The following is a 27,821-nucleotide window of genomic DNA, read 5'->3' on the forward strand; positions in this document are numbered from 1 at the left end:
GAAGCCCTGCGTACACGTGCCAAAGCTCGCGCCGAGAGGTTTTTTAGTCTTTGCGCATTCGCGCCTGATTTTAAATCTTGAGAAGTGGCTCAAGCAAGATGATGAATCTCGTTTGCCTTTAAAAGCTTTCAAAAGTTTGCCGAAGGACTTATCGATTGCCAAAGTGCAAAACCACGTATCTCCGTTTGCGACGTTGCAGACTTCTTGTCATATTTTAATTTTCTTTGGAATAAGTAATATACACATCATACTTATTTAAAAACTTCCTTGATTTTTCTGCTCTGATGGCAAAATATTCTATATAAAAGTTGGCTTGTTCCTCTGAGAAAAAATAAAATAGGGGCAGAAATTTTGCAACACCGCAGTGGGGATATGTGGTTTTGCACTTTGGCCATCATCATAATGTGGTATTCTTGAGAAATAAATTAAAGCTACAAAACCTGATGTCATACTTGCCGCAATGATGAAAATCGTAATAATTAATTCATCTGAAACTTTTCCAGCTGTACACGTTTCATCCATTTTGACACACTCAAAATAAAGTTTAAAAAGTGGATTCATAAACTGCATGGTAGAGAGGAGGGGGTTGGAACGATCCTAATGTAGATAAAAGTTATAAATCTCGAAATATCTAGGTACTTTGATTTTCGTGCAATTCCATTGTGATTCTTTGCACAAGTGGCTAGGAGTAAATGAGGATAGGAATCAGTATCATCTTGCAACTTATTTTGCTAGTCATGAAAGGCTTACCATCAAAGTTCGGATCATGAAGGATGATACCAAAGACTAATACAACTGAACACCTTTTTCAGATATTCCAAAGTAGATAAGTAGTAAGGGAACAATTACAATTCAATTTATTCATAATAACAGGTATTTTATCAATGATATCGACTTTGTCCTTGAATTGTGTTGGTTTGAATCATGAGAGTCTATGATACAGCCACTTTGAGAATTTAGTGAAACTAGAAAAACTTGAATTTCCATTGGCAACAAAGCAAACTTCCTAAAGCATTTATTTAAAAGAAAAAATAGCGACAGGTTTTAATAAATGAACCAAAACTTTTCTAGAATGATCAAAAAAAAAAAAAAAAAAAAATCTAAAGATTTCGTGCGAAAATGTTGCCAATTTAGTTCTTTTATAGTACACCTGACCCTCTACAATGGTAGAGCACAAAATTACATAATATCATAAAATTTAAGGACTTTTGATCAATTTTATTGAATGAAGTAAAGGATGTTCGAGGACTTAGAGGGGTGAAAAAAATTTAAGAGCACGCATGATTTTTTTAAGGCTTTAAAAACCCTGAAATCACCTTATTTATATCAATAATTGAAAAAATATGGAGCAGTGAAGAAAAAAATTCAAAAGTTTGTATGAATATTTTATTTATTTTACTTGAAATAAATAGGTAGTAGCAATTCATAAAAGTTTCAACATTGATTATAATTCATGGACATTTTTTCATCACGATCAACAGAACGGCACTGAGGCGCATCACTGCAACCAACGGAGTTCTGGGCTTGAACAGTTGAAAAGTATTACCACCGAAATTTTTAGCACCACTGAGGGTTTAATTTTGAATTTTCGAAACTGCAAATGTTTTTTAAATCTTAGCTAGAAGAGGAAACTTTGCAGTGAGGGGTCATAATGTGACCTCAGACATGATAATGGGATATTTTGCGCAAATTAAAAGTAACTGAAAACTTAAAACTAAGCTATTTGAAATTGGATTGATCGCAGTTTTAGAGCTGTTGAGGAGCCCTCCAGTAAAATTAAGGAAGCTGCAATAATCGATATTCGTCTCATTTTTCTTGGACTTGAGGTAAGCGCAAATGGTACGAGAAATTTTTTCTCTTATTTCATTCAATGTCGATTTTAATTACAAGAATATGCAATTGTCAAAATACCCCACCATTTGGAGTAAAACAAGGTATGTACTTGTATCAAATGAATTGCATTGGGCCAAATCTGCTTACGTCCATTTTTCCATTCTTGAGTCTTTCTAGGTTGATGAATACTTTATAGAGTTGGATACAACCATGGAAGTAGTGTGAATCCTCGTTTAAAAGTTATTTTACTATCAAAACCAGTATTCACACCATTTCCATGATTCTATCAACTCTTGAAAAGTATTATCATAAAAAAAAAAAATCAAAGCTTAAAAAGTGGATGTCAGCAGTTTTTGCTCGATGCAGTTCAATCATGAAAACGATCACTCAGAGGTGAAAGATACTGAAAAAAGGGGACGTTTACAATGGAATAGATTAAAAAAAGAAAAATTTCAAAAGAAAATACATTGAGAATAAAAAATAAAATTTACAGGTACTAACAGTGAAAGCAAATTTTGCCCCATATTTTGGACAGTTAAGACAATTAAATTTACAACTACAAGCAAGCTAAAGTGCCATGTAGACTCCAATGGAGCAAATTATCTTTGTTTTTGGTGCTTGGCTACTCTTAATTATGTTGACTAATGTCTTTTGTAAGCAGCAAATAGAGAAAAAGGCTAATGATTGAGAAATTAAAGCAAAAATCAAGAGAAATATTGATATAAAGCATGGAATTTTTGGAAGAAAGAACAAATATTAATGATCTTATTTGAAGCTGAGGGGCTGTTCATAGGATACATAATGTTTCAGGAGGAAGGGGGATTCTAAGCTTGTAATACAGGGAGAGGGCAGGCGTTCAGAGCTGCATTGCATAACGCTACAATCTGCGCCGAGCACTGATTTTACGAAAACCCAAACAACAGCACAATGAGGCCATTTTTAATCCAAAATTCATCACAAAACACCATTTCGAAGAAAAGGTTGAACTACTCATTACATAATTTGTTTTAGGGGGTACAGACGTGTTACAGATACATTATGAGGAAGAGGGGGTCACAAAATCCAATCAACGAATATGTATTTTATGAACAGCCCCTTGGCTAAAAATGTTGCAAATGTGAGCAACGTTGTTTTGCAGAATTTTCAGGGCAATATCATAGTTGACAATGATTGCAAGAGGAAACTTTTTGAACAATTTACATCAACAACATGTGAATCATAATATAATCTTTCATCTGTTTCATCATAATATAATCTTTCATCTTATTGTAGCTGTCTGAGAGTCAATTTAAAAGTTCAAAGTCACGTTGAGTAAAGCTTGTAACTCACACAAAAAGTAATAATTTTATGTCGTGGATGTACAAATTTCTAGAACTCTACGTAACTGATGGCATTAACGCTAACTGTTGCAACGAACTACAACAGAATAATTGCTTCAGTCTTAAAATTGAGAAAAACAAAAGTCAATTATACACTAGAGTCTGAATAATTTAAAATACTGCTGGAGTATTTTGATGCATGCAGAGGTTTCATAAGCTTAATTTGTTAGATACCAAAGAAAAATACATACCAATTTTAGATAATTGGCTCCATTTATGAAATTTACACGTATGCCTTAAATATGAGATTATACAACACTTAAAACTGTAAGTATTTTATTGGAAGAACATTATGAAAATGAAAGTCAAATCAGTAAGGTAACTGCCAGTTATACAATGTTTGTAGAGCTTTGGAATTGATTAGTCAGAAAGGAGTAGAAGTATAAAATATTAAAAAAGGAAAAAAAAAATAGAATGAAAAGAACAGCGGAAGAAAGAGAGAACATAGAATAACCTTTGTGCCTTTTCCTGGTGAAACAGGCACAGTAAAATTTTCTATTTGTAGTCCTCTGCAGATTTGGGACAGCACAACTCTAGAGAATAAATTTAATTTGGATGCATTATTACTATATCGCTAAATCGTTTTTTTTTTTCTCTCGTTTCCACTTCTTTCGGCTAAATGCAATATGTATTTCATTAAATTATAGAAAAATAAAAAAAAAGGAGGGAGCAATCAAAAGTATGAGTCTCCATGAGAGATAACCTATAAATTACAATGAGTTTAATGAACAGTAAAAATTATATACATACAAGCAGTAATTGAATCTTTTAAAATGATAAGAAAGCAAATATTTCGAGGGGGTAAAGTAAGTAATTTTACTTTGATCAGATTTGAGATCAAAATTAAGACAAATAGAATGCATCGAGGGGAATATTGAATTTTTGAGACGTAACAGGACTCCCTATCATCCAACCTTTTAAGCAATACTGAGGGGTGCAGAATCTTAGAAGCTTTCACATTTTTCTCATCGGCATTCCACAAGATTTCCCGATCTTCAAAGATTATGATCTATTTCTTCTTTTTTCCTGTGACTTTTCATTTTTAAGGATTTTCCCTCCTTTCACGAGTTTCAAGACCTTTCCACTTTTTCATGCCCCCACCTAGGGGCGTAGTTGAACGTTTTCTGCACCCCTGCAAAAAATTAGTATCAAGAGGGAAAGTTATTGAAAAAAACCAGCTCTAATTTTTTAAAAAGGTACCGTAATTCACCCACATACATTGCAACAGATAATTTGAAAGAGGAGTAGATTTTAAAGAAAATTACACCAGCAAGATACAAATATTAAAACAGAGATACTTTGTAGCCTCTACTAAGAGACTTCTAATTTCCATTAATTTGGCACTTGAATTGTAAAATTATCAGTGGCGTGGGTTGCTTTGCGACTAATCGATTGGTCTGCCATTTACACCTATAGAAAAGGATCGACAAACAGGGTGTTTGCAACAAAAGCCTTGATGATCAGTTTTTTACCACAGTTTTAAATGGAGAACCATTGATAATCGATCATCCTCGCCTGGCCACTGAAAATTATTCTTGAACTATGAAAGCATACATCTCCTGATGTTGCAGATGTTTTGTTACATTTTACTTCTGTGAGTGAAGGACAAACAATCTTTGATAAATTTTGAGTAATGCTTTTACGCTCTTCTAAAGATTCACTCTGAAAATTACTCGCAAAAATATTGACTAACAGTCTCTCGAAAAAATAAAGTCAGAGTGGAAAATTTGAAACACCCACTTCAGATAGGTGTTTTTATAGTTTCACTATTGGAAACCATCTTAAAAGAAATTTTTGTAACTTTTTTATATATTTCTCAAAGAAAAAAGTGCAAGAAAACAAGTGTTAAAACAAAAAAACCACAGGTGCGTGCTAACACGATTTTCATCAAGGCTAAAATCACAACCAAGATATCAAACTGCTTTAAGATTCGGACACTGGAAATGTTTAGGGGTTATGGAAGTCAGCTACTAGCTGCAGTGGTGAAAAGTCGACCTTTTCAATTTAATGCGAATACAACCACAAGAATCAGCCCTTTTTTAGTACTATGATTGTTATAAGGAAAAAGGTCAACATAAGCTCCAAACTTAGCAATAATTGTGGATTCTGCTTGCAAATTTATCATTTTATATACAATATATTAAGAATATACACAAAAAAATTGTCATTCAAGTGATTAAAGAATGGTAAGACAAAGTGAGTAGTTACTTTTACGGTTAATAATTCAACCAACTGATAAAGATTAAATCAGACTGTTTTGAATAAAAACGATAAAAATAGGGACAGTTAAAATATCTTGAAATTTTCTCTCCTAGAACTTAACAGCTCTATTATGTATGTGTAGTTTCTTTAGAATTTTGACGGAATAAATTGGAATATCCAATTATTCATTCTCCCAAGAGTGGATGAATTTAAACAGGAATAGGAGACAGATCAGACTAATATAACAGTCATATTTCTCCCAATGTAGACAAGAGGAAAACTGTTTAAAATCTAGAACTTATACAATTTCAGGAAGGATTTCAGTCTTTAATAATAACATACTTTGACAAGAAAATCACAAATTTAATTGTGATACTTTTTCATGATCAAGGAACAACCAATGAGAGAGCAGTGGAGAAAAAAGAGGTTAGAAACCTCCGAGCAATTTTTGGCACTTCGAGTCTGTTCCTATTGCTCCCTATCAAAACGAGTAAAAATGTTACAACGGTGTTACCATATTGTGCAAAAATTATTTTTCATCAGATAAGTCCTGCCTACCAACAATCAGTGACACTCACACAAGTTAGGAGTGTTCTGCATTGTTACAAAAAAAATTACATAGTTACAATAAGCCAAATAAAATAAAAAGAAATTAGTTTAATTCCAAATTTGACTAAAAGAGACTTTAGCTACTTAACGAACATGACGTTCCAATTGATAGATGCAGAAGACTTAAAATGCCTTAGTATTGAACCCTTCTCATGTAGTTATCTTATGAAAATTTAATTATGTCCACCGTTGTTTTGCATGAAAATTTGAGCTAAGAACACACAAATTGTGTAACATGAATTCTCATTTTATTTAGTATCTCATTTCTTGAAAAGACTGATTTTACATCAAACAATATAAAAATGAAAACCTAAAATTGTAAATGCAACTTGACACTTTCCCCTGTACTTACACCCGCAAAGGAAAGAAAACAGTGCAACTTGAAAAAAATCAGATGGCTGAAACTATTTAACAAATAGAAATAAACGAATAAAAAAATTGGAGTTATGCATAAAACCAGGGGGACCTGGGACTTCGTTAAACACGAATGAGTTATTTACTTTTTTGGCTTGGGTACTGACGCTCGCTGATCTTCCATTCTTCCTGACTGCAGTCTCATGATGAGTGAGAAGAAGTCTTCATCCGGCACGGTGGCGCCTCGGTTGTTCTGGTTGAGCTGGGGTGGTAGAGAGGCACCATCCTCTTCCTGCGGCAAGGAGCTGCGTTGATCCTCTATTCTCGCTCCTTGGCACCGCATCAACATGTCCAAAAAGTTGTCATCTGGCATCGAATCATGTTGTTTCGATCCTGGTGGACACAGGCCAGGTAGGTGCGGAAGAGCCACACGCTGCTCATCCATTCTCTTGCTCTGCATACCCACGATTAAATCAATCAGATCATCTTGAACATCACCTGGAAACAAAAGATTCACCTTAAAAATTTATTGAGAGTAGAGGATAATGATAACGCCTGAATTTGATGGTGGTTATAACTGTGGTATAATGGTATCTGATACAAAACGAGACAGAGGGATTGAAGAGAAAAAATTTTAAACAGCAATTGGATAAGTCAGTGCATAAATGAACAATTTCTGAGCAAAGTGATTGTTTTTGGTGTATTTTCCAAAGGCAATAAACTATGTATTTATATGATTAAATTAAGCACAAACAGTAACATGTGACTTTTCGAAGATTTTTTCTTCCTCCAAAAAAAAAAAAAATGTTCGGCTGATAAAATTAGAGATAATCAATCACCAAAACTTGGCTTAAAAATGAGGAAACTACAACCTAGGAAATTAAAGAAAAAAAGCGTTGCAATGGTGGTAGACAGTCTTTAGCTAGGTTTTTTCATTTTAGCATCCTTATGTTTATTCAACTCCTAATTTTAAAGACAGTTTTGGTCCTTGATCTGTAACAGTTTTAGTGTTACGTTAAGAGATCTCTAATAATAAACTTAATTCTGCGAGGAATCACCCCAAGACCACTTTCAGAGGAACAAATAGAATATGCTACGAACCATTGGTGTTTGCGCTCAAAGTTGGTGCAGTGTTATTGTTCAAATTTTCTTTGTTCTCACTGTTGCCAGCTGTACTTAGTGTAACCGGAAGTGAATGGTATTCTTCAGTTTCTTTGTTGGTTTTCGAGACAGCTAAAGAGCACCTTTGATCGTCCATTCTCTCAGACTGGAATTTTGATAGAAGTTCAAAGAACGATTCTTCCTCCCCGGTGTCAGTCTAAAAACCAAAAGCAGAGAAAATAAATTTAAAATTTGGACTTGAAATTTCGTGCTTTGTAACGTGACCAAAAGAGCCAAATCATAGGAAATCAGAAAAATTTTCCTTCCATATTTACAAAGGAAAAAACCTTAAAAAATTTACTTGATGGTTGTGAAAAAGTTCAAAACTTTGGTTGAAAAGTGGGAATCATCGGTAATGAATGGGTTTGTGTTCCTGTTAACAAGAAAATCTGTGAACGAATATATAGATTAAGTCCAATGATTGAATACATATAGATGGCTAAAGAGCGAAACAATGTATCTCCATTGCGGTGTTTCAAAATCTCCCCTCTTAATTCACTTTTTCAGAGAGCAACAAGTCAGCTTTACACCCCGATATTGATACGGAATATTTTGCTAACAAGAAGGAAACATCAAGGAACTTTTTAAGAAATTATGTACATTCTTTAGTCTTACAAGGGAAAAATAAAGTATTTTAGGAAGTCTGCAACATCGCAATCGGATATGTATCAACGAGAAAAGAGGCTTTCATTTTGTGATGACTAGAATGGAATGTTTTCAGGGTCAGGGAGACATTTTGTACTGATAGTGATTTTACAGCTTCTTTCCACAAGAAGCATTAAAATAATTGACCAACAATGGAACGAAATAAATACGTTGTAGTAACTTCAAGTTTTTACGTTTTGGCTAAATAAATTAAACCTAACAATAGAACAAGCCAAAAAGTATTATGTATTTATTTTCAATATTTCTTTACATATTTCCTGCTCTCATTCCATGTGAAGAGCAAGAGATACAATCAAAATTTTAAAAAAATCTGAAAGCTAGACAAGAGCAACTGCAGACAATATTAGGTAAAAAAGACAAATTGATGACTTCATTCATATTTGGCCAATTTGCGTTCAATTTTTTTCAGTTACAGGTACTAGGACTCGATTTAGCTACAGCTGTAATCAGTCTTGATTCCAGGATGACTTAATACTTAAATATTAACTTACCTTGGCATTCGGTTTGAAATGTGCGTTGGAATTAGATTTGCCATCCGGAGTCAGCTGGAAAAGAAAAACAAGCATGAAGTCAACAAGTAAATAACATTCAGTTTTTTTTAGTTTTGAATGATTAATTCTGATTTTGATGGGGCTGTAAAACTAAAAAGGATGAAACTTTTCCCTCATTTATCAGTGGCTGATTTTATGAAATTATTGAAAAATCGTACTCTTACATCCTGGTGATTCACGAAATCAGTTGCTTAACATTATTATTCTTCCTCATTAGACAAGCACTTTAATTTCCTAGAGAACTCGTTTATGACATCATCAGGGCACCTAACATTGGGCTATTGGGACATTTTTTGATGATATTACCAAGAAGACTGTCAATGTTGTGATCGGGAGCCCAGTAGGTAATGGCACACGATCAAACAGTGCTATTAATGTATCAAGGTCAGGTCGCATTCAACAATATCTCAAAACCTAATTTTTTATAAAAAAAACTGAGTAGGTGCCTCCTTAAAATAAATGCCTTAGTCGGAACACACTTACATCCTGTCCGGTAAAGAAAATTAATGCATAATCTAATTACATTTCTACAACTCATCATGTTTTCTCAGATTTTGATCTTGTGCAAAGTATTAAAGCAATACATACATATATGCGTGAAACTTTAGAGGGCGTGATCTCTACAGAAGGATAAAAATTGCCAAAATTTTTAGACAGAGACAATATTCACAGAAAAAATTAGATGAAACACCATGAATTTCCAAAACCACGCAATGAGGAGATGCTTACAAGCAACATTTAACTGCCTGAAAGTTGAAATCACTTTGGATTATGGTGAAAAGTCGAGAATCATTAGAGGCTGCAAATTTACAATGTTGTAAGCGTGGAGCAAAATTTATCTGTACAAAGACAATGTTTACAAAATTTGGAGCTTTCATAATCCATAACCATGTGGCTACCACGAGAGATAATGTACACATACGATTTCTTTTCCATGTTATTGGTTTGAAGAACTATCAAAGCTTCACAGGAGGCTGATATCCCCACAACAGTACCCTTAATACACATGTTAGGATGAAAATTTGCAATTTTCACAAAAAATTAAATTGCATAATGAGGGATTCAGTTTTCACTTAGAAAAAAGAAGGACCATCTATTTTTTAAGACGACTAGAAACTTGACGTTAAAACTTTTTTCAGACATTGGACTGTGCAAAATTAAACACTTTTGGACCTCAGCAATGAATAGTTCTTTTATATTGAAGAAAGTCTTCAATGAGAATATAGGCGAAAAAAATGAGGAGAACACATATTTACAGGGAACAACAGACAACAAAAACACATCCGTGCACAACACCAAAAGAGCAACAATCAAGCCAAGAAATCTACCTTGTTTCATGATGTACTTCAAAATGAGTAAGAGGTAATGGTTTTTTCCGATGCTATCATGATGATTTCTCTGTGATGTTATTGGTTTGCGAAACTAACAAGGCTTCACGGTAGACTGAAATCCCTAAGACAGTACCCTTAAAGCTGTCTGGGACCTTCTTACAAAGAGCAGAATTGAAAATGAACTAAAAGATCAGAGGAGCCTCCTGGCGCGCATATCAAAATTAAGCGTTTTGAAAGTATTTGAATTTTTCTTGAAGATAACTAATTTTCAGAAACTTTCAGTTGCAAAAGGAAGCAAAAAATGCATAAAAATAATGGGACTTAGTAACTTGTTGTTAGAGGAATTCCTTTAGGGGGAGGGGTACTGATGATAATCGCCACAGAATTTAGAAAATGAATTTTCTTGACACATTTTGGTGAAAGTCCCTGACAATTGAGGATATGCCACATAGTTAAAAAGACATAGTATGAAATAGCTTTCAGGCAAAATTTGTTTTGAAACGTCAACCCATCCTAGAAAACAAAACAAGGTGACTTAACCATTGTTCCTTGACTTTTTTGGCATATTCCCTAGCTTTTTCAGGTTTTCCCTGACTGTGGCAAACCTGCCCTTTTAAAGAGGCATAACCTTCAAAGAGGGCTTCAACAAATACTTGGGTGAAATGACACAATATTTTGGTTTTTAGCTAGGAACCTAAAACAGCGAACTTGCTAACGACTAGAATAAATCATGTTTTCGGATACCACCTAAAAAAACAAAAAAAAAACAAAGCATCCAACAATAAGCGCATATGTTGGTTTGAGATGAGTTAGGGAGAAACTACAAAGCAAACTACAGCTACCTTGATTAGATCAAGCTGATCCATGCTGTGACGTCTCACCCTATATCGATGTACCGCTGGTGATGACTGATAGGTGTTTATCAGCTCCATGCTGTCGGGTGACAGTTCCTGGTCGGACATTCCCAATATTTTACGCAAATCCGTCACATTCATTTGTGCGGTGACTTGACCAACATTGTCACCTAACTGAAATTCATAACATAAAAACTGATTATCTCTACACCACGATCAAGAGCAATTACTCGCTGACGTATTCCTCCAGAGGCAAGCCTAGGATTATTGATGCTTGCATGAAGCATCAATTCATGCAAGCATTGATGAAAATCAACATAAATTGGAACACTGACTGCTTACTCGGGCCAAACTTTGAGAAATTCCCCCAAAAACATCTGAATTAATCTCAAGCTCATTGCTGACTTTTTCCTGTATTTTTTCAAGACATTGGAATCTCTGCGTCACAAAAAAAGAGCTAATCGTAAATAAATGATCAACTATAGATATTCATACTCTAAATATATAAATTTGTGCTCAGATGAATTTTCTCTTTCTATAATAAGATATTATTTTCAGACTGAATTTTGTAAGGACATTGGCGAAATCACCAACATTCCTGTCAAAATGATCGAGCGTCGAACCACTATCTGTTATAACAATGGATAATGTTTACTAAATGTTTGAAAGATTCTATAATAGAAGCGTATTTCATGGCTTCATAGCTTTAAGGTTAATGCTCAAAATAAAATCGCAAGGTCTGAGGCTCTAACTGTTGCTAAACCAGACGCCATTCTCTTACGGCGAGGAAGAGAATTGAGCATATTGAATTTTCACTGACAATTTGACTTAGGCAAAATCAGACTTTAGTCACCATATCATGATACAAAACAGATTTATTTACCCAATAAAAAATTAGAAATAATGATAGTATTGAAATTACTATAAAAGTAAGAGAGTACAGTTTTGCTAAGGCTCTTGACACTAATCTTACGTGAAATTTGGACAGTTGGTTTTTCAGGCCAAATTGATCAAATCCTAAAGAGAAACAATGAGAGTTATGGCTCCTAAAAAATACAATTTTTTAATTTATCAAAACTGCCAGCGGACAGATTTAAAAATCAACTAAATGAAATTCTGGCTGTTGAAGAAGTAGGTGAGGAAAAATTTAAGATATATGGTACCTCTTTTGAAATTTCTAAATGCTTTTTAGCAAAATATAGTGCTTTTTCATGGTTCCCCAAAGATGCATGAGCGTTTCCTAGACTCCAACATGCTCGTCCTGAAAATAAAAAACATATTTCTTAATGAAAATGACTGACCAGGAAAGTGTGCGTAATATTGCTGGTTATGAGGAAATGATCTAACGGATTAATGAAATATTAATGTTGTAAGTTTTTGCATGTCAAATTTCTGCATTGGAATGCTGTGTCTCTCTTTCTCTCTTCTTGGACAAACTAATTTGGAACATATTTTCTGTTGATTATGTTATGGAATATTCAGTGAAAATTATCAATGGGTTGATATTTTCAATTTTATCATTACTACAAGCTCTCTGACCTAGGGGTGTTCAAACGAATTCTTGCCGGAACACTATCGATATCGTCTCTTATTGAAACTGGCAGCAGTACCGACAGTGGCGATGATATCGTTAACAGCCGGCCTTATCGGATTTTTGAGAGCTTGCACTCAATGCATTGTTGCCCTGTGCGTCGGTTTATCAGATTGCCTGCCGCGGCGGCGCGTGAAATAGATGTACAAATAGCAGCAGCTTATTTTTGTCAGCTCCGAAAACTCTGATCGCTATCGGCAAGAGCGCTCTTATCGTAACTTTTTCTTAACGGAACTGTTTCGGTAGCTTACCAACAACCAATAGAACAGCCCTACTCTGACCCCCTAGATTTTATTTTTGTGTCACAGTTTGTTCTACGGTCTACTGAAAACCATTATTCACAATTTAATAGAATCAATTCAAATGAATTACAGCTAACAATGTATAAATTATAAATTAAATTGAGGTTACCTTCCCCAACACGGTCTAATAACTGTTGGGCTATTATCAAATGTCTCAGATGGTATTCTATGGCCTGTTCATAATTTCGAAGAAGAGTATAAGTATTGCCAAGACTATAGCAGGCTTGAGCTTCGATTGCACGATCACCAAGTTCCTGAGCTAGAGCAAGCGTTTTCCTGAAAAAGGATGTAAAGATTGAAGACATTTTTCACATTTAAAGAAACTCTTCAAAACAGCATCAAACAAAATATAAACATAAATGTAAACATAAAATATTGATAAGCCCAGTTAATACTTGAGCCTCCCTCTCCAAAAAAAAATACTTTCAAAAAGCAATAGTTTGTTTAGCTATTTTTTGAGCTTTTCCGTTATTTTCTGAAAAATTGGGAAGGGTTGTCAGTCCCATGTCATGTAAAGTAAAAGCAGGTGTACTGAATCTTTTAGGCTTTCACGTTTTCATAGGACTGCTTTCTCATAGGCTTTCCACAAAATTTCCGACAGATTTCAAGAATGAGGACCTTTCCGTTCTTGTTTTCTTTGATCTTCAACTTTGAAAACCCCTAAATTTGTCTTTACTTCCACATTTCCACGCGCCTAGGCGGGCACGTGATCTAACATTTTCAACCTGTTCAAAACAGGGATAAGAGGTTGTCTCACAGGAGTCTTGCAAGGAGGGAGAAAGGGAAAGAATTTTGGTCAAACTGGCTTACTTAATACTTGGTTTGAACCTCTGGGAAGATGAGTTGATAGAGATTTGATTTAGTACTAACTTGTAATGATCGGCAGCAGTTTCAAAGTGACCTAGGAATATGTAAGAATTTCCAAGATTGCTATTTGCCCGTCTTTCAGCTGCTTTGTCTCCAAATTCACGGGCAATTTTTAAACGCTGAAACAACAAAAAATGAGTTAATTTCAGGGAGCCATGTTGCACTAGATTCAAGGTGGTTGCAACCATAGGTTGTCGCCTCATAGAACATCAAAAGTTTCGAGCTGATGAACGTTCTACGTGTAACTTCTGCTTAAAACATCTTTTCTTCAGTCAAAAACGCTTTTTTTGAAATTTAATGTTTGGAATTGCGAATCTTGTTCAAATTTAAAGCAGAAACTCATACTTTCAGGAAAAGTCTGTGATCTTGCAAGAACTCTAATCAGACGCTGAGGAGAGATTCAGCTCCACTGGTTAACTGGAAAAAAGGTCAGTAAAAGTCTGATTGTAGTTACCATTATCACTGCTAAAAAATCTATAAAAATTAATTTCAATAAGATATAAGAATACTCACTTGTTTATGGTAACAGACAGCTTGCTGAAAATTACCCAGCAAATAATGAGTATTCCCAAGATTTCCACATGCACGTCCTTGTGCAGCTGTATCGTTTAGCTCTTGCATGAGCTCCAGATTTTGCCTGTAGGAAAGTAAATTTCAAGATTAGTCAGTGACAGCATTTCAGACTTTGCCGATGCGCTCATTGTTATTTTTGAGACATTATCTATAAGAAACAACTCTTATACTTGCTCTAGCAAAAGTTTGCAACAGGCCCATTGAGAATTAAAGACAAGTATGACATAACGTTACAGGAGGGTATGGATTTGATCGACATGAATCGATCGAAAAATGAAAACATGAATCGATCGACAATTAATTTAAAAACACCCGTGTCGATTTGATCGACATGAATTGATCCAAAATTGAAAACGTGAATTGATCGACATAAATCAATCGACACTGTTTGATCGACAATTCACGTTTTAATTTTTCGATCGATTCGTGCCAATGGAATCCACACCCGTTTTTTAATAATTTGTCGATTGAATTGGTGTCAATTGATTCATGTCCATTGATTCACGTTTTCATTTTTCGATCGAATCAACACCGCTTTTTTAACAATTTGTCGATCAAATCGGATCGACAGAAGCTGTGAGTCGATCAAATTTTGTCGATCGAATCGGTGTCCGATCGACAAGGATCATTCATGTTTTCATTTTTCGATCGATTCATGTCAATCGAATCGGCACAAGTGTTTCTAAATTAATTGTCAATCGAATCAGTATTGATCGAATCAGTGTTGGTCGAATCAGTGTGGATCGAATTAGTGTAGATCGATTCATGCCGATGGAATCGACACCGGTTTTTTAATAATTTGTCGATCGAATCGGTGTTGATCGATTTATGTCGATCAATTCACGTTTTAAATTTTTCGATTGATTCATGCTGATGGAATCGACACCAGTTCTTTAGTAATTTGTCGATGGAATTGTTGTCGACTGAATCGGTTTTGATCCGATCGGTGTCGATCGAATCGGTGTCGATCGAATCGGTGTCGATCGAATCGGTGTCGATCGAATCGGTGTCGATCGAATCGGTGTCGATCGAATCGGTGTCGATCGAATCGGTGTCGATCAAACTGATGTCCATCGAATCGGTGTCCATCAATTCACATTTTCATTTTTCGATCGATTCACGTTTTCATCGATTCATGTCGATTGAATCCATACCCTCTGACGTTACAGTCATGGTGCATATTCTGTAAAAAGAGAAACACTCCTTTGAAGGTAAAAAATCATGTACAGCTATGTTTCCCTTCCAGAGTTAGGTTCTAAAGAAGTATTTCCCTTCAAAGTGAGTATTTCTGTTTTTATCATCTTTTTTTATCATTTTTTTGCATCTTATTTCTAATCTTAGAGGTGCTTCATACCCAGCTCTTGTTCAATTAAGAATGGCTTAGCTCAATTCATGACTTGTAACTACTACTTGTTGAATAAGAAACAGAGAATTACATACTCGTAATAATGAATAGCGCTTTGGAGACAGACACGAACATCTTCTGGGTATTCTCCAGGATCTTGTTGGCCCATTTTGCCGATGTGTTTTCCTTTCGCATGATAGACATTGCCTAAATTGTACAAGGCTCTACCTTCACTTAGCTGAAACAGTAAAAAGAGTTTTCATGAACAATTGGCAGGTCTTGCAGTGAACAGAAAAAACAAAAAGTTCAGCTAAGACAGGACATAGGACTAGGTACATTCCGCAGTAAAGAACTGATATTTTTGGGTCATTCATAGAAACACATATCAGCGGAGAGAAAATAATGGCTCATGTGTCAATTCTAAATGAGCCAGAAATAGCAGTGTAAAATGTAATCCAATTTATTCTTTGACACAAGGGTGCAAACAATTCCAAAATGCAATACAATTTAATTTCGGTATATATGATATAAATTTCAAAAACTCATGTCTTTCTTTTCCAATTAATTAGTTTAAGATGCATATTGGACTACTTTGGAGTCCATCTTCAGTTCCCCACTGATCCGTCGCTGTTGATAGATTGACAATCTATGGGCAAGACGACAGGCCGGTGGCAAACTAAAAATTGACTCCGAATTTGTTCGAAATGTATCTTGAATTGACATACCTATTGGAAGAAAAAGAAAATAATTTTTAGCATTTACATTATATTATCATTATTTATTTGAAGATGCATTCAAATGTATTTTATCTTGACCAAAGGCTTTCCCGTTTTTTAAAGAAGTACCTCACATACTATACCTCATCAAACAGTGTTTTTCTTCATGACAGAATTTTGACTGTCTCCTATATACTACAAAGACAAATTGTCAAAAAAATTGAATCATCTTTCAAAATTCTTCATAACTATGTCATACCTAACATTCCAAAAAGGAGCGTAGCGGCAATACAAATTTTAATATTTTCATTGGAAGAAAGAAAAAAAAAAGCATTACTCTCAGAGAAAATTGTTACAGTAATGCTTAATAATTTTGACAGCAATATCGCCAGACAATGTGAATGAAAAATTGTGACGATATTGTTGTAATTGCTGCTGCAAATAAAATTCGCCAATATTGCAAGGAAAAAAGATTGCAGTTATAGAGGCAATTACAACACAATGAAAATTACATTCCGGCCAAAAAAATGGCACCTGCGCTGTTTATGTAAGTTATGACTTTTGATACTCATAAGTGCATTTTCCGAAAATATTTCTCCTTGTCTCAAACGGATTGTTGTTTCAACAGTGCACTTTTGAGGCAATACTGTTCTTCAGCTTGCGTGTACCTTCCAGGCGGTAATGTAGACAAAAATCTATCCATGGACTAAATTTTCTTTTAACTTGATCACCAGACAAAAGTGATTTCTTCTTCACCATACAGTTTGTGTGTTTCCTTGAGAGTGACATACATACTACAAAAGTGATCATACTAAAATATATACCAACCCGATCTTTTAATTCTCGAGATATTTCTAGGTGGCGCTTGCAACATATCATTGCTTCATCATACTGACCCATGACTTTTAAAGTATTGCCTAGGTTCCCACTTGACTTTGCTTCACCAAGTTTATCTCCCATTGTTCTGAAAGAAAACAGCGAAGAAAAGTTTAAAATTTAATTGATGAATGATACATCACTAATATCTTGCTGATAGTTCAAAATTTTTGCAAGAATGTAGCAATACAACAGACAATTAACAGAATTTCGTTGAGTTAAAATGTAATAATAAACATGAATTATTCAATTAAATTTTGTAAGCAATGTTGGAAATTTCACGATTTTTCATTTATGATCATAGGTAACACATTATTCAATGTTCAAAGGGAACAAAAATGGGTCAGTTGCGTTGGTTACAGAATAGCGTTTTGATGCTTGATTTTTGTAGATCAGCTAAAAATAATAAGATCTGTCCAAATGGCAGTTCTCTATGTTGAATTTTAACTGAGACATCACACTTTGAACAAGGTTTATGACGTCATCCACCACACTAGTGACATCCTTGGTCTCATCAACCTTGCTTTCATCCAAGTTTTGCGGTGAGTAACCAGTGCAAATATGTGTGTCCTCCTGACTGATGAAACTAAGGCGAAAGAAACCAAGGGTGGCACTACCGCGGTGGCTGACGTCATAAACAGAATTTTTCAAAGCCCAATAACTCCATTAATATTGAACGTAGTAAGTTGCTGGTTAGGCAGATCTTATTATTTTTAGCTAATTTACATAAATCTAGCATCAAAACTAGATCTTGTGACCAGCGCAACTGACCCATTAGTCCTTATCATTAACTCAGAATTTTTTCATGCTTGAAAAATCTCAACACTACGCATTTAGCAAAATTTTTTCAAAAATCAATCTTTTCTACTTTTACCTCATTATTCGGAGGAGGCTGAGGGAAAAAAAAAAACCCTTGATTTCATCAGAAAATTTCTGAACACCCTTGCTTACTGATATTTTTATACCTTGCATAAGCTAGAGATGGCGAACATAATTACTTTCTGTACCTTTGCTTAACAGCCAAGGTTCTTAGGCAGCCTCCAAATTGTCTTGATAGATTCCTTGTTCATTTTTCATGTATCTGTTTACAGAACTACTTGATCAAGCTCTGGAGAAACTCATCAAATTAGTTTCAATGTTTACTAAGGTCCGTACATAAAAATCACTGAATTTAATGAGGTTTAAGACTTGAGAATAAATGAGATTTTTCCACAGTAAATTATTTCAAGCAAGAAGGCAAGACTTACCTTGCAAGAGTGAGATCGTGTTTATGATATTGCATTGCTTTGGCGTAATCTCCTAGGTAAAAGTAAGCGTTCCCCAGCTGACTGTAAATGGCGCTTAAAGTACGGAGGTCATCAGTGCCAGCTTGAATTGCTGCTTGGAAAAAAGCAACTCCTGCTCTACAGTCACCGGCTTTGCAAAGTCGCTCTCCCTCCAGCGCCAATTCCAAACACATGTTTCCTCCGTCAGCAACATCATGACTCTGTACACGCAGACAAAAAATTTAATTCTCGATAATGACACATGAAAACTTGAGATGAAAAAGATCAAAAAAGAAATAATTACTTAGGAAGCCATATAAACTGGTTGCTTTTAATTTCGCAAGATTCAACCATTAAAAAAGTTGCTTGATGATTGTCTGAGTCCATACGCTATCATACAATCACAAGTTTCAAACTTCTTCATTTTCTTCGAGTAGAAAACAGTGCTCACGATAAACTCAAAAACAAGCACAGTACCAACTACAGAAATATACCTTGAGTTAGATTTGACTGGAAATAAAGTAGTGGGTGAGAACAAATCAGCACAACAGCGATAGCAATGGCGTCATTAAGAATACTGGATAGATAATGGTTGAGAATTGAAACAAAATATAGCAGTAAATACCTGTCCTTCGGTCTCTTCTGAGGGAAGATTCTCTGTACTGACACTAAAGCTCATGATGGTTTGAGTTGCATTAACCTGATTTCAATTCAGTCATTAAATTCTGTAATGAGATAAAAACAGTTCAGTGATTAATAACAAACTTGTAAGTCATAACACAGAGAGCCAAAATGTAGTAAGTGGTAGTGCAGTTTCTAGGAGTGCATTGCGGGGGAAAAAGTTATCTGAAGCCAGAACTACAAAATGCGATGGATAATTCAACAGAATCGAGGGAAGATGGACTGAAATACCATTCTCTTAGAAAAGTCAAATCATCTCTGTTGGTAGAGCTTGCGTCAGATAAGATGCCTTTGCAAGCGCTCTGTCCAATTGCAACAGGGAATTGATCAAGGGCAACAACGCCACCAGCGCATACCTACAGCGGTGTACTGCGCAGGACATTTAAAAGTAAATAAAAATGGCTTAACTTATCCGATACAAACCCTAGAGATGTCTTTATATTGGGCTAATTTTCTTGGTGATAAAATGACGGAAAATTGCCAATGTATTTGAACGGTAATCAATGACTAACACAGAAAAAATAGAATCTCTTTAAAAATTAGAGATTTTAGATTCAAAACCAGCCCCAGGTGAAAACCTTTCTTCTATTTTTTAATTGAAATGACTCTCCATTCTAAGTCAAATAAGCCGAAGAGCATGATAATGTCAGACTTGGGCCGGCGCAGCTTCGTTGCCTTTACAACTTTATATCAAATGAAAATTAGGCATCTCAAATTCTCACAACTAACTCAATGTTTACAGTTGGATATAATTTGAAGAGCATTTGTATGCAACTGTGTATTCATTTAACACGACGCAAAACAATGTTTGTCATGAATATGACTAGTGATTTACTTGGTAAACAATTTTAAACTGTGATGTACTCCAAAGGTAAATGAATGAGAAGAAGTATTTTTGATTGGATTTAAGAGGTATCTTACTAGAATATATGATCAAGTGCAAAAAGTATAAATTGCAGTTAATTGAGGAAAAATACAAATATAGCCACTCTATATTTCGTTGTGAAGCTACATACTTATTGGATGGTTACACGTCAAGTCAAAAACTAATCCCGCCCAGTTCTGGTCATTGAGGGTGCGGAGAACATTCTTTCACTAATTCTGACTATGGGTGGAGCTATGATGTTAAATTTTGCTACGAAGAAAAAACTAATCTGGAAGCATTATCTTAGACTATGCATGGAGCTTCAGAATGATTATAATGAAAGAGACCATTCTGACAGATAAGGCTGGTTCGTCAAAGATATGAAAGTTCATGTTAGGTTTGTGGCCAACATTGCAAGAAATGTAGACGAAATTAATCAAAATCTTTCCCTAAACTATATTATGCAGCTCAGTGGGTGAGAAACAAGAGACCTTACCAAAAATTACGGCTACATCCGGGCAGTTTCCACTAAAATGTTTCATAAATTGGAAGATGTCAACAACTTCAGGAAAAATAACTGAAAATAGAAATGGCATTGAAAAGGAGGTTGTCAAATTATATAAATCACGCATTCATTCTATAAAATTATGTTTTAAACTTTGCGTAGTTTGACAACATTGTCCATGAGCAAACCGTTGGCCTTTCAAAAACTGAACTTCATCAAAAACCGGTGAATGCGGTTGCGCGGCAAAAAAGGTTATGTTTTGGCGTTTTGGTGTTTTTCATTCAATTTTTTGACTCGTTTCCCAATGAAATTGTGTGAATGTTTTATGTTTTACCTTGGTGACAGTTTCATTCATAAACCAGCGAGTCATACATTAAAAATTGTCTCACCTAACAATGTGAGTAATCTAAATTCCCTTTATTTAAATAATGCCATAAGTTACATATGCGTCCCAACTGTTCCTCTCTAAGCAAAACTTCTGCGCTTTAGTAATTTGTGTTTTTAAAGTCTGATCATCTGATGTTTTGGTTGGGTTGCAAGCTTAATTTAAAATAGTACATCAGTCTCCTTTCAACTGTATCTCGTTCTGGTAGTTTTAAGTTAGTCCCATGATAGATGGACATGTGGCTTATAGTGCGCTCTGAAAATCAATTTTCAAAATGCCCCATTATTATCAACAGTATCACTGGGCAAGTCAACCTTCGTTTTCTTCAAGTCTCAGATGATGTTTTAGCAAGCCATGTACATTTCAGTTTTACTCAATTGTTTGCCCTTACTATGGAATCTTAAATAAGTAAAGTAAAATTCATTTCTCAAAACGTTCTTGAAGTAAATGTCTCAGTCTCTCTATTGAACATGAACTGGTCACGCATATTGGCAAGGCTAAAATTGTTTAATATCACAAACTACTTAGGAAATAAATTTAATAATTGTGTAGAACAAGGGCAAGTTGTGTAATAGTATAAATTATATCCAGTTCTTATGAGTTAATCTTGGTTCCAAACATAGAACTACGGTCGGAACATTACAAGTTTAAAAGTAGTGAGTGTCTGTTCAGGGCCTGACTTTTCTTGATCTACATTTGACTGCAAATTTGGAGAAAATGACTGAAAATCATTGGGGTAGAAATTCTTTATAGAGAGCGAACGCTCGACCTTTGAGCAGTTCAAGCCGACTGCAACTTACGCTTGGCTGGTCAACGAAATTCAGGCCCAGACACCCTTGATTTAATGATCCCTGTTATAATCTCCTAGAACATATCTTGCAGTCATTAATTAATTTTTTTTTATTTTATTTCAGTTCATTCGTTGGGCAACGAGATGATTGAATTTCATGAGCCCATTCCAAAGAAGTTTCCTCCTAGAGCTCGTAGTCAGCCCTTGCCTATAATTGTCGGTGATCTATCAGAAGAAACAATAAAAAATCTGTGGCCTTGTTACATTGGTACACTTAAAGAAAATTGTGTGGCTGTAACCGAGGAGAATGATATCAGAGGCCTTCATAATGCGGTGAGTTCCTCGCCTGATTCTTTTGCGTGTTGCATTATCAGATACAGTAAGATCAGTGTTCGAAACTCGGCATGAAGTCTTAGCAGCCTTTGGCCAGCAACTTTTTCTCTTAGGGACCATCTCAGATTTCTCAGGTGTCAAAATAAAAAATTTCTCTTTCGAAATGCCTTGAGTCTGGAATACCCCATTGAATAGCCAAATGCCATTTATGTTGAAGCCACATACAGAACCACCCAGCAATGTTTCGACAAGACCCGATGCGTCACGAAACTTGACGAAGACGGCAGGGAAGAATTGATTACACATGATGTGTCACCTTGCAGAACTCGCCGAAAAATCCCAAAAACGATTTTTTAGCGGCTAAGGCTTGGCTGCTAGTTTCACTTCTTAGCGGCCGAAAACAATTTCTTACTGGCAAATTGCAGTTTGGCCGGCATGTGTTTCGAACACTGATAAAGACAAGTATGACATGACGTTCGATGTTTGTTTTATTCATTGTATGAATGCATGTTCATTATTTGTATATTGTATGTTTGTTTTATTCATGTTTCTGCTCATAACATTTTTTTTTGCTACGGAAGAGTGAAGGTTTTAGCTGAAATCGAAGATATGATGACCTTACTAAATTGTCTCATCTTAGATATTTTATATATTTCTGAAAAAACACTTGTCTGAGTATATCCTTAACATGTGAACCTGTTTGCTCATCATTGATGGCACAGATCTCTTGTGCTTTTGTGGGCCAAAGGTACATGATGATTGAAGATTGGGGTGGAGGGGGGGTCTAGACTCCAGGCGGCTTTCTCCAGAACATTTTATGAAAATTGAATCCCGTGAATTCTGTTTTAGCGCACATCGAACTGTATTTGTCATCAATTTCAGACTGTCAATGCCTCCATTTGTTCATCAGTTTTGTAAAGCAACGAATTCAATATCGACTTTTTCCTTCCAATTTTGCTTTTTCAACTAAGTCGATAGTAAATCGACCCTCTCTCAGGCCTGATTTTTGCGTTTGGGCACCATGGAAACCCTCTAAGTACACCCAATCAGGATTGTCCGTGTCGTCAGTTTAAAATTAACTCTCTTTATTGTCATTAAAGTACGGATGAAAGTAATTACACTTTATTTCTGTATCAAATAGCAATCAAAAGTATGGTACCTATTAAGGGTACAGAAAATGACAAGGCTTTCCCAAGCTTCAATTTGACCTCTCTCAGATTTGATCAATATTCATAAATATTTAATTCTAAAGACTTAAAATAAAATTCCCATTCCGCCCTCTTGCAAGTAAATCGCACTATTCCCTAGCTGTAACACCGCAATAATGAAAATTTTAAAAAAATCTGTCAGGGATCTTCCATTTTTCCAATTCTCACGGGGGCCCCTCCTCTCCACACTGTCTTTATGGTATCAAAACTGTTTCAATCTCTTTTTTTTCCGAGCTATGTTCGTAAGAAAATTAAGGGGGGAATCTAACTTTCGGCCCATAACGGTGACATTCGTTGAGCATAATGGGCCAGTTGCGTTGGTCACAGAATCGTGTTTTGATGCTTTATTCTTGCAGATCAGCTAAAAATATTAAGATCCCTCCAAACAACCACTTTTTACGTTGAATATTAACCCAGATATCGCGCCTTGAAAAACTAGATTTATGACGTCATCCACCGCGTTAGGTAGTACATACCATGTTATGCAATGCACTACCGCGGTGGGTGACGTCAAAATCCCGACTTTTCAAAGGACGATATCTCGGTTAATATTCAACATAGAAAGTTGCTGCGTGGACAGATCTTCTTATTTTTAGCTAATCTAGAAGAATCAAGCATTAACACACTATTCTGTAACCAGCGTAACTGGCCCATTGAAAACAACGGAAGAAATTAAAATTTGGCTGTCTTAATTTTGCAGGGGTTTTTCGGACGAAGTGCGTGCTTCGACAGGAAAAAAACCAAACCAACGGAGCAACCCACGAAACTAAATAAGCGCAGAAAGAACTGGGACCAGTTAATAATCTCCAAGGCAGCGCCTAATCTAGACGAGTGTTTGTCCGATAAAACACACGAATCGGGGGTGGAGAAGTCTTCTGAAAAAGAAAGTAGTAGCGCAATCGAAAAAACGCCTTCAAATGAAATCGTTGATTCCGGAATGACCGTTGATGTCAGTGATAGCGAAGAAGAAGGGGATGGTACCGAGGAGGGAATAGATCCCGATGATGGAATGATGGATGTTGACGAACTCGTCCAAGATCTGGACGGCTTTTCGGATGACAGCAAAGTGCTGAATTTTGATTTCGTGGAGGCATTTTTTCTAAGCTACGCCCTCGGTTGCTTGACAGTCTTGACCGACGCGGAAGATGTCCTGGACCATGCCCAGTTGTTCGCGGCTTTCGCGAAAAAAGATGCGGATTTCGCTTACAAGTACGTGGCGTATCACCATTTTCGTTCCAAAGGCTGGATCGTCAAGTCTGGAATCAAATTTGGCGGAGATTTTCGTAAGTATTTTCAGTTGAATGCAGAGTAGGAAAGTTGGATAGGGTAAAACATGTGATACGACTATTTTGACTTCCAAGTAGATATATTTGCGTATCCACACATTGAAGGAGACTTTTGGCGGACTTAGAGACTTGAATGCACTATTAGAAAAGTTGAAAAGAGCGAAACGCGTGATACATCCAAGTAGGTAAAATTGCGTCACCATAAAATGAAGGAGATTTTTGATTGCATTGACGTGGACACTTTAATACACGAGTACAAAAGTTTTTTTTTTTTTGAGAGCTTGCGCACTCTAGATATAGTTCATTGGCCTTAGTCGTGTAGACAAACAGAAACCGCTAAATAATTGGAAGTTTAACATGAGATTTGATTATAATTTTTGAAGACATCTCTCAGCAGATTCGGACCACATTTTGCATCAAGAAACTTTATTTCTGACTCATTCCAGAGACAACATAAGTGTCATTAGTTCCCTAATGCAGATAGGTGCTTTTATGAGTGAGCCACGCGCAGAAAAATAGTCAGTGCTGATGACAGAACCTTCTGTTCACATGGCTCCTACCCTTTATTCGTTATACTTTCAAAACTTTTCTGTTGTGAGAACAGAACTTAAGTCGTAGCACAGAGTACTCTGTTTGATGCTCTTTGTCGTAAAATATTGTCCGTCCAGCCCTTTCGAAACAAAATTTTGCGGAACTTAACCACTGGAAAAAAAACAAAAAAAAAAAAACACATTGGACCTAGCATCCAGACTCTTGAAAACATTGACAAGAAAAAGGACTCTTGATTCAATTAGACTTAAGCTTAAATCAAAAGGAAATCCGCTCAAATTAAGAGGCTTGGTTCTTGATTTAAGCTTAAATTTGATTGAATCAAGAGTATTTTTGCTTGTCGATGTTTTTAAGAGTCTGGACTCTAGATCCAATGTGTTTTTTTTTCCAGCGACAGATTAAGATAGATTGTCTCCCTTCGTCTCAAGTTCAAGCAATTTACTGCGACTACAGTTTTTCGCGTGCTTTATCACGTAGCTTAGTGCTGAATTAACTGGGTTTAAATCAACGAAAATTTTCGTTCCTCTTTCCAGTTCTCTACAAACAAGGGCCGCCGTATTACCATGCATCTTTCATAATCGTCGTCGACAAAGGGAACTCGATGTCGTGGACCACTTTGATGGGATTGAACAGGTTGGCCGGTTCCGTTAACAAAGAACTCATCATCGCATCCGTGTCGATTCAGGGAGAAATAACTCTAGAGAGTATGTTAGCAGCATCCATAACCGAGACCCTTTACAGGAGGTGGGTGCCTACCAGTGAGGTCGCTCCGTCTGGAAGCTGATACCACATCAATTGAAACTCACAGGTGTTTTCAAACTCTGCAAGAAATCTGCATCGCTTGACACACCTTTTAATTTGTTGTTTTTGTAAAATTTATAAAATTTTGTAATATTTTATCTTACTCAGGCGAATCGTTAAAAAAAAATGTAAATAGATGTACGTAGAAAATAAAGAGAATAGAAATATTAATCGAACAAAAATTTAATTCGATTAAGTCAATGAACAATGTGTCTCTCGGTAGATACCGTCCACTTTCAGTTCGCTTTCAATTTCCTGAAAATCAAACCTATAAGGAACCACAAATAGGATTCTTAATTAAGTGGCTAGTAATTAATTATTTTTGGTGTTTCAATTTTAAGGTTTTGATTAGTTTCATATCGTATCATCCAATACATATCGTATCTCCTCCAAGACCAATAAAATGTATAAGACAAAATGTTGAAATTACCCCTATAAACGTGACCTCACATTTATCTCGCCCGATAAACTTGATCATCGAGCAGGGCCGGATTTAGGGGGTGGCCTTATGGGCCGCGGCTCATGGCGGCAAATTTTGCAATTTTTCTAGATGTAGGTATAAAAAAAAATCGGGTTGAGAAAACAAATTACGAAGAGAAACGGCGACAAAATCTCTCACTCCCTGAGAGTATAGTAATTTCTAATTTTGTCGTCTTGCGGTGATACAAGAGACGGCACCTTTAATTAGGAGAGTCAAAACACGCGCAGAGAGCAATGATAACGAGGAATTGCGGCGCGGCGAGGGAGGCGCAGAGAGCAATGATAACGAGGTCTTGATATGAAAAAGAGAAGCCCTCGGCGCGGCGGTCGACATGTAACACATATTAGCGCCTACAAGACTGCATGAATACTACACACATTGCGTCAAACACAATGCGCTCAGCTCAGCGATCGGCGTGAAACGCATAGCGCCTACAAGACTGTAGGAATACATCAAGCATTGCGTCAAACACGGTGCGGTCAGCACGGCGTGGCGGCGGAAGTTAAAATTATTAAGCCACATTTATTTTTGTTCTTTCATAATTTTTTCGTTCATTTCTTATAAATGGAAGGCCTCGTCTACACAGAGATAGGTTTACGGAACTTGCCTTTCGCGCAAAGTTCCGTGAACTTTTGCCAGTAGCGTTGCCGTGCAGAACAAACACTTATCTCTCTTTGATTTCTGAATTCATGCAAGACGTGTGGTCTTCTCGGTATCGTCTACTTTGGGTTCGCCTTCTATTTTGCCACTACTCACCACTACTATTAATTCCACTTATTCAAGAACCCACATTTATCTCACTCGATCATCAAACCAATGAACGATGATTTGGACTCTCTCGGTGAATACAGTTAATGGTGAATAGAATATAGTGAACTTATTTCAATTTCATCAATGAGTAATTCAATAATTTTGCAATAAATTTCAATAAGCCGTGCCCCTTCTATCAATAAATAGGCAACCTACACAACACTTCGACGCTGGAGTAATAATTTTATCATGTAATTTCAGTTCATTGCAACTTATGCTACTTGGGATAGGAGACACTCCGTAGGTATTCCGCATGATTTTGACAATAGAAAAATATTTTGCATGATTCAAGAATGTTTCCTTCGATAAAGCTCTTGTTGTTGACCAGTCATTGAAAATTTGATAATCGAGAAAATTGTTCACAAATCAGACCCACACCTCAAAAAATAATTAATTTTCCTCACAGAGAGATGAGAGCATCCTGCTAGCGACTTCGCACGGCAGCAGACGTTACTGTGAGCTCCGAGTGAAGTTGTAAAGAGCGTTAGCGCTCTTTCAATCATTAATTTAAGACTAAACTAAACTTACTTACTTACTTTTTTATTTAATTTTCAATTCAAAATTCGCAATACTGAGCCGGATGAGCGGGATTTGAGGCAATTATCGCGACGATATAGAAAACAAAAGCGGATGATGCAATTTGGCAACACCG

The 27,821-nt window shown here is 35.9% G+C and overlaps 2 protein-coding genes across 3 annotated transcripts; one reads left to right on the forward strand and one right to left on the reverse strand.

Moving 5' to 3' along the window:
• Positions 1-1,372: 1,372 nt before the first annotated feature.
• On the reverse strand, positions 1,373-20,665 carry pins (G-protein-signaling modulator pins). Of its 2 annotated transcripts, none has more exons than XM_019048325.2 (13): positions 20,518-20,665; positions 19,101-19,200; positions 18,458-18,696; positions 17,163-17,298; positions 15,714-15,856; positions 14,214-14,337; positions 13,704-13,819; positions 12,943-13,109; positions 12,104-12,201; positions 10,968-11,114; positions 8,696-8,749; positions 7,479-7,695; positions 1,373-6,875 (listed from the first exon to the last, which is right to left on the reverse strand). In XM_019048325.2, exons 2-13 carry the CDS (start codon positions 19,152-19,154, stop codon positions 6,520-6,522), a joined length of 1,851 nt encoding a protein of 616 aa, XP_018903870.2. In that variant the 5' UTR covers positions 19,155-19,200; positions 20,518-20,665; the 3' UTR covers positions 1,373-6,519. The 2 variants fall into 2 exon arrangements, with proteins under 2 accessions (XP_018903870.2, XP_018903869.2); XM_019048324.2 differs by having other exon boundaries at positions 10,929-11,114.
• A 97-nt stretch (positions 20,666-20,762) lies between these two features.
• On the forward strand, positions 20,763-26,049 carry Tsen2 (tRNA splicing endonuclease subunit 2). The gene is made up of 4 exons (XM_019048362.2): positions 20,763-20,923; positions 21,826-22,034; positions 23,943-24,525; positions 25,611-26,049. Exons 2-4 carry the CDS (start codon positions 21,846-21,848, stop codon positions 25,859-25,861), a joined length of 1,023 nt encoding a protein of 340 aa, XP_018903907.2. The 5' UTR covers positions 20,763-20,923; positions 21,826-21,845; the 3' UTR covers positions 25,862-26,049.
• The last annotated feature ends 1,772 nt before the right edge of the window (positions 26,050-27,821 follow it).

The sequence above is a fragment of the Bemisia tabaci genome, chromosome 5, assembly GCF_918797505.1.
Source record: "Bemisia tabaci chromosome 5, PGI_BMITA_v3".
Taxonomy (NCBI): domain Eukaryota; kingdom Metazoa; phylum Arthropoda; class Insecta; order Hemiptera; family Aleyrodidae; genus Bemisia; species Bemisia tabaci.

What these genes read in the sequence shown, in the direction of transcription:
- pins (XM_019048324.2), bottom strand. Translation starts at nt 19,154, where the DNA reads ATGAGCTTTAGTGTCAGTACAGAGAATCTTCCCTCAGAAGAGACCGAA. An exon ending in ATTTAGAAATTTCAAAAGAG is followed by an intron (nt 11,115 to 12,103) that starts GTACCATATATC and finishes TATGAATTTCAG; the next exon opens with TTAGGTGACAATGTTGGTCA. An exon ending in TTTGAGCGCAAACACCAATG is followed by an intron (nt 6,876 to 7,478) that starts GTTCGTAGCATA and finishes TTTTGTTTCCAG; the next exon opens with GTGATGTTCAAGATGATCTG.
- Tsen2 (XM_019048362.2), top strand. Translation starts at nt 21,846, where the DNA reads ATGATTGAATTTCATGAGCCCATTCCAAAGAAGTTTCCTCCTAGAGCT. An exon ending in TCAGAGGCCTTCATAATGCG is followed by an intron (nt 22,035 to 23,942) that starts GTGAGTTCCTCG and finishes TTAATTTTGCAG; the next exon opens with GGGTTTTTCGGACGAAGTGC. An exon ending in CAAATTTGGCGGAGATTTTC is followed by an intron (nt 24,526 to 25,610) that starts GTAAGTATTTTC and finishes TCCTCTTTCCAG; the next exon opens with TTCTCTACAAACAAGGGCCG.